Source organism: Megascapheus bottae, chromosome 2 (genome assembly GCF_031878675.1).
Source record: "Megascapheus bottae isolate mThoBot1 chromosome 2, mThoBot2.hap1, whole genome shotgun sequence".
NCBI lineage: Eukaryota > Metazoa > Chordata > Mammalia > Rodentia > Geomyidae > Megascapheus > Megascapheus bottae.
This window is the reverse complement of record NC_143510.1, coordinates 81,522,469-81,529,817: the sequence shown is the minus strand read 5'-3', so window position 1 is coordinate 81,529,817 and position 7,349 is coordinate 81,522,469. Positions and strand designations below refer to the sequence as shown.

Sequence of the window (7,349 nt, the reverse complement as noted above, 5' to 3'; positions counted from 1 at the left end):
TAATCTGTTTTAAATGCCTATGTTAGCAATTCTGATGGGGAGGGAAAAACTAAGAGGTTTCCCTCAAAATAAATGTTCAGGAAGAACAGGACAATTCAGTCTTCGTTTGCTAGCGTCTCAGTAGATAACCATATTTTTTGGCCCCACTTAAAAATTTGCTTAGTGGTGTTCCTAAGATGCTTCGTCTACACAAGTTCCCCACGGGAGAAAACGGGAAGGACGAGGGGAAGTCCGGCGTGGCTGAGGCTTCGTGCGGGGCCCCAGGCCTGGAAGTACATCCTGCCCTGGTCTGTAGCAGGCTTCCAGCAGGCCACCGCGCTGCTGCTGCAACCTCTGCGGAGCATGTCTATCTTGTCAGCCAGCAGGGAGTTTGTAGAAGGCCATGATGGAGCCCCCGAGGGAGATCAGAGCCTCGGGCACCCAGCGGAAGTAGGACAGTTTCCACAGCTTTATGTGGGTTCCAGACACAAGGGAGACTCCTTTTCTGATCTCTTTAAGTGGTTGCATCTGTCCAGGAACTGGTACCCTGCCATGACCCATTCCTTCTGGACCAGACTCTGAAACCCAGTAATTGTCCGGAAATAAGGGTCCATCATCACTTGAACCAGAGAAGCTACCAGACAGCTCAAGTCTCTTCCCTCTTCCTCTCCTAGGACTACGGAGAGATGTTTACTTTCTAGCATGTACAGGAGTTCTGCTGAATGTTTAAGGAAGGCCCTGACATATTCTAGCCACCGAATATTTTCCAGTGAAGATAGCCATTTCTCTTCAGTTTCTTCAAAAGGCTCATTAACACAGAGTTGCTTAAGTCTTACAAACGCTGCCTGTATTTCTTGAATACTGGGCAAGGTCTTGTCCAAACCTGATTTGTAAACATCACTTCTCTGTGGATGACTTTTAGTTATTGCATTACAAATCCTCTGGTCGATTTTCCTCTGCTGCAGCATGTCTTTAATCAGGGCCATTCGTACAAGAGCACTGCCATTCAAGTGACTCCAGCACCAACCAGAACGGCATCCTCCTTCCAACAAAAGAATGGGAAAAGATCTTCAGATCTTTTCTTGGTCAGCTAAAGAACTTGGCACTACTAAGTATTCTGGAAGGCAAGTGGATATCATGCAACCCTCATTAATGGAACACACAAGCCACCCCAAAGCACCAGTCCTCTTGATTTCTCTGTCCCAGTCTGAGGACATTTCAAACAGTGGAGTTTTCTGGCTGCTGCCACTGCCAGTGGTGCTCCTTCTTCCTCCTCCTCCTCCTCCTCCTCCTCCTCCTCCTCCTCCTCCTCCTCCTCCTTCCTCCTCCTCCTCCTCCTCCTTCCTCCTCCTGGTCCTCCTCCTGCGGGCATTCCATTAATGTTGTTGACTGAATTGTGGCATTTTTTCCCAACATATTCAAATGCAAAGAGTAGCTGGAGGTCTGGGAATAATGAGCTATTGCAAGGCATACCTTTCTGGCACTTTCAGGACCTGATTCATCAAAGGGAAATCTGACAATTCTGAAATCTTTACAATAAATGATTGACTCTGTTGGGTTAAATTTCACTTTCTGGTTGGGGCCTAGGACTTTCTGCTTCCTCTTGTGGTCATTCACTGTTACAATTTGCTCAAGACACGTTAAGGGAACATCACATTCTCCAAGAAGGTTTCTATAATGGAATTTCTGTAATGGCATTGGGTCATCTGTGATAAAGGAGATTTTGAAATTGCTCCCTATCAGCATTCCCCACAGATCATACTGGCTCGTGTCTGTTGCAATGCATTTTCTTACAAAATTGACTTCGTTCACAATTTCTCCTGGCAAAAGGACCGGCTCCAGTTTCTTAATCTTCGGTTCCGAGCTAATCTGGTCATCCATCTGGGGAGGCGGCAACAGGTAGGACCTGAAGTGGGTGGGGGCGGCTTGAGGGAGAACATGGCGCTGCAGCCGCCGCCACCGCCGCCTTCCCGCCCCGAGCCTCCCCAGCCGCGGGGCCGGCCGCCGCGCGGATGCCCTGCAAGGGTTCAGAGCTCCCGGCGCCGCCGCCCGGGCCCTGTCTGCGGCACGGCCCGTCGGGCGGCCTGGGGGGCGGAGACTCCGCCGAGTGCCCTAGGAACCATTTTTACAGGTCACCTCAGGCCACTTACAGGAAGAGCCAATACAAATGTATTTGTGGTACACGATAACCTGTGAACATATATCTGCTACATAGATTGATCTCAACAAAAGCATCTCTGGAAGTGGAAATTCCTATAGAAACAGTTGTAATATGATAAAGAATACTTGACTATAGACTGGGGAGGGGGGTTTCTCTCCCTGATTCTGATCTCTTTGGGTTAAAACTGTTTCACCAGGCACATGTGACTTACACCTGTCATCCTAGCTACTGAGGAGATCTGGGAATCACAGTTCAAACAAAGCCAGCCCAGGCAGGAAAGTCAGTGAGACTCATCTTCAATTACCATCAACAAACAAACAAACAAAAAAGAAGAGCAAAGAAAAAGAAAGAAAAAACCAGAAGTGAAGGCATGGTATTAGCCCTGCCCTGAGAGAAAAAACTAAGGGCACCCCCAAAAAAATAAAAAACAAAAAAGAGCTCCTCCATACAACCTGCTCAGAAAGAGACAGGGATTTCTGAATTACTTCATTTTGAAGTCCTAAATTCTTTTAGGCAGGAGTAAAATTAACTTCTGAAAATATTACTAAAATAGCCAGTGGCTAAAGGTTCATACCTTTAATCCTACCTACAAAAGAGGCTCAGATCTGAGGATCACAGTTCAACACCAGCTCATGCAAGAAAGTCTGTGAGACTCTTATCACCAATTAACCATTAAAAGCTAGAAGTGAAGCTGTGGCTCAAGTAGGATGGCGCCAGCATTAAGTAAAAAAGTTCAAGGATAGCACCCAAGCCCTGAGTGTGCGCACACATAGAGTTGGAAAATATTTCTAAAATAAAACATAGAGCATACTACATTTACTAAAATCAATTTCTCAAACTTTTATTCTGGGAATTTACTTTATATACTGGTTACAATACAAAAGATATCTTAGTTGGGTGTGGTGGTTCACATGTTAAGAAGGCCAGGCAGGACAGAGATAAGCCCAGGACACCCTAGGCTACATTGTGAGATCATGTCTCAAAACAAATGAAAAGATACATGACTTATTACACTTTCAAACTCAATGTTAAACATTTCTTAAAATCTTATATAGTTTATGTTGTCACAGATTCATTTGCCTTAAAATTATTCCAAGACAAGTAAATCACAAAGTATGATATCACATAATATGGACAGGTAGAGCAAAGCTAGAATTTATTTGGTGCACATTGTTTGCTATCAGGATTTTCACATAGACTTTTTCCTTTAATAAGTAAAAGCAACCCATGTGAGGTATTTTACAGGTTATAAAAATGTAGCACCACCATTACCTCAATGAATGGCAACATTTTTTTTTTTTTTTGGTCAACAAAGGGACTTGAACTCTGGGCCTGGGCGCTGTCCCTGAGCTCTTCAGCTCAAGGCTACTGCCCTATCCCTAGAGCCACAGTGCCACTTCTGGTTTTCTGGTGATTAATTGGAGATAAGAGTCTCACAGACTTTTTAGTGCCCGGGCTGGCTTTGAACTGCTGAGATCCTCAGATCTCAGCCTCCAGAGTAGCTAGGGTTACAGGCATGAGCCAACTTGCCCAGCAGCAACTTATAACAAGTAAAAATTACCTAAATTTTACATATTATGGTTTTCAAATAATTTACTGTCAAATTTAGAAGTTCAAGTCATATAAGCTGTTGTATGAAGATTTCCTTCTAATTAGAAATTCAACACTAACATCGAGTCATTTTATAAGAGAAAAAGATCATTTTCCCAAATAATAGCTACTGAACTATTACAAAGACAATATCCTCAACAATAAATACATATACCCATATGTAAACTTTCCCCAAAAGAAATAGTTTTAAAATAAGCTGCCTGCTAGGCAAGGAGGCTCATGCCTGTAATCCTAGCTACTCAGGAGGCTGAGATGTGAGGACTAAGGTTCAAAGTCAGCCTGGGCACTAAAGAACCCAAGATTCTTACCTCCAATTAACCACAAGAAAATGCAAAGTGGGGCTGTGGCTCAAGGGGTAGAGGGTAAGTAGCCTTGAGCTGAAGAGCTCAGAGACAGAGCCCAGGCCCAGAGTTCAAGCCCCATGACCCCCCCCCCAAAATAAGGTGCTAAGTTGGTTGTAAATGTATTTGATAAGAATGTTTTCGACTTCTCTAGGTTGTTGGGTTTTTTTGAATGTGTATGCAAAAAAAAAAAAAAAATCTCCCAAGCCTTTCTTAAACCATGCCACAATGTACAGCTCACAGGTAAACTACATGTGAAAATGGCTTATTTATAGGCCTTCTTAACTGAATTCTGGCAGCAAGAGTAATAATTACACCAAATTATATTTTATAATCAAGTGCTGTCTGAAACACATTGCGTGTGCAACTGTGTGTGCACTGTTTTCAGTGAACATTCACAGTCAATGAATAGAGTACCAGCACACAAAACTTCTTATGATTTATTTTAAGTGATTGCTGGTTCCAGATAATTAAAAACCACAAATGGTATGGCAGCAATTATAACACATATACAGTTCTTTAAAAGGTAGTTGTAAAGTTATCACATAGCAGTGAAATATCACTTTTCAAAAACAAATGACATTTATACCATAAGGCTTTGTGGTTGAAAAATCTGAAAATTAAAACAAAAACATAAAATTTAAAATAAACAGGTTTCCTGATATAATTTATTCTTTCCTTTCTAAAAATGGCTGGTTTTGAATTATAATATTCAAACAAAAGGTTGTGGAAATTCCTAGAAAGTAAAGAATTAAAACTTTTGTAGTAGTAATTAATGAGGCCACATTATCTGGCAATCTGAAAATCAATCTGTTGGTAGTCAGAAGATACAACTGTTTATTTTTCAAGAAGTTTATTACATTTGAAACAATACAGAAATCTCAAAAGTTTACTCATTAAATATAGTTTAATTATTACAAATCTCTTCTTGAAAATGTAATTTACATATGCTGAAACTTCCAGAAGTATGAATTAAACTAAAATATGAAGGTAATAGGGAAATCACATCAGAGTGTTTTGTCAAATATCTGTACAAATCAAGTACATAGCTCTTCTGTGATATAGTAGGAAAAAAAAGTGATTCTAAATATATTTCAAGTAAATGCAGAAAAATACATTGCTATTTGAGGCAGATCATGCTAAAATAGAATTTACAATGATTAGTTTGTATTTAAGATGAGCAATAATGTTTTTTAAACAGATGAAATCAAGGTAAGTTCTGCAGTATTTGCTCAGTCTTTTGTACTAAACATTAGTTCATTTGAAAAGTTAAATAAAATTGGAAAAAGCAAATGACCCGAGCCTCCTCGTTACATGTATCATTCTCACTCAGTCATACTAAATGCAAACAAGCCAATACAGCATCAAGATTTTTCACATATTAAAATGAAGACTCATAACTTATGAAGGTAGACTCTGCAGCACATAGTATGTAGTAGATGAGCCTGAAATTACCATCAACTCCATGTTTTAATAACACTAAGATTTACAAGCTAAAATAAACATTTGATTCAAAAATTCTTCTATTCAAGATTAACTCAGATGGCCGAGATTAAGGATTAGGTCATTAAAAACCTGAAGAGGAATTTGGGAGAGGAAAAAATCCTCAGTGCTTTAAAAAACCCAACTGGTTAGGAGTCCACTCAACTGTTATGCTGGCTGGCATGGAAACAGGTGCTTTCTTTCACAGAACTGTTGACTTCCACAGTAGTTTCTTCAAGCCCACTACACAAAGACATAAACCAGCTTTCTCATGATTAAAACTGGAGTAAACCCACAAAAATAGGAGCAAGACCCCTCATCCAAAAAGATCTTTTAAATCATTGCTAGCTGAACTGCTATTGGTCATAGGAGGTGGTGGCTGTGCAAAGTTCTGTGGGTTAAAGAATGGATTCCCCTGCACACCAAAGGCAGACTGTCCCACCATGTTCACCTGTGCGCCCATCACTGAGCTGCCCATCCCTGGAGAGCCTTGAGGAGGTACAAACTGATTGAGCCACTGATTTGGTTTCTGTTGTGACAGTTGATTCATACTAACTTTGGGTTTCTGAGGACCGAAGAGATTATTAAGGGCAGACATATCCGTGGGTCTTTGTTGGGGCTGCTTTGCCCCAGGAGGAGGAACACTCAGAGCACTGAAGTATGGCAGAGTAGGCGGTGATCCCACAGTCATCTTGGTCATTCCAGGTGTGCTTGTACTACTGAAGAAGTTCTGGTTTGTATTAATTGGCATGCTGAATCCTGAAGTCTGAAAGCCCATGTTGCCATTTAGGCCATTTGTCAAATTTCTCTTTGTATTATCCATTGGTGTAGAAAACATCATGCCAAGGCCCGTGGGAGGAACGGAAGTGAAGGTACTGGAAGCAGGAAGTTTAGGGGTACCAACAGAAAGGCTCGACAAAGATGACATATTATCCATCAGTGTGTCTGTCAAGTCCTTCGTCTGAAAAGCAGGGGAAAATTACTTTATTTGCCAAGCAACCCCAAGTACTTTTTAATTATGAAATATTGGTAGGTTCAATTTTAAAAGACAAGTTATAATTAAGTTGTCATCTGTTTTTATACAGTTTTACAGATGAATATTTACAATCAGTTTGGTAATAGTAAACCACAAACTTCAATTAAGTGAAATGTTATTCTCCCAAAACAGAACATCATCCTTCTCACTAGTATATCTATATTATAAAAGAAAAAAATGCCGTGTTATCTTCACATTTTGAAAATTTCATGACAATTCTGTGGGAATTGGCTTTCTTTGTTATCCCAGATTTTGCCTATTTCTCTGAAAAGATTTTTTCCCTCAGAGAGAATTTTATCAATCAAGAGGTAACAACAAAATATTTCTAGAAAGCCTTTAAGCTAAAGTCATTTATTTTAGAGAATGTAAGTCCTCTAAAATCAGGGTTTTTATTCATAACTATAGCACAGCATTCAAAATACTAGAACACAACAAGAAGTAAATACTATTCAGGTGATACAAATACATCTCCCTAAATAAAGATACAAACTGAAAGGCCAAAATCAGAAACTACTTTAAGTTCAAAGAAATATATAAGCGCATGAATATAATATTCCTGGGTCATTTCAAAGTAAATAGTGCTGTGGTAATATAATGGTACCTAATCTTAAAAAACAAAATACAAAAAACAAAAAACAAAAAAAACCAACTCCATATTGACCCAGCTTCCTCTTTAACAGTAACAAGTCTGTTACAAAAGATTCTATATTAGGTAAGTTATGAAGCAGTTGTTAGAAAA

The 7,349-nt window shown here is 40.0% G+C and overlaps 1 protein-coding gene and 1 pseudogene across 4 annotated transcripts in view; both read right to left on the bottom strand.

The window, feature by feature from the left end:
- Positions 1-1,919, bottom strand: LOC150067409 (myotubularin-related protein 10-like; annotated as a pseudogene).
- A 2,265-nt stretch (positions 1,920-4,184) lies between these two features.
- The window catches only part of Scyl2 (SCY1 like pseudokinase 2), a 41,975-nt gene continuing 38,810 nt past the window's right edge, over positions 4,185-7,349 (bottom strand). For all 4 annotated transcript variants that reach the window (XM_090328480.1, XM_090328483.1, XM_090328482.1 and 1 more), the window contains exon 18: positions 4,185-6,535. In XM_090328480.1, coding sequence (XP_090184606.1) covers positions 5,891-6,535 — 645 coding nt within the window. In that variant the 3' untranslated portion in view covers positions 4,185-5,890. The remainder of the gene's footprint in view (positions 6,536-7,349) is intronic.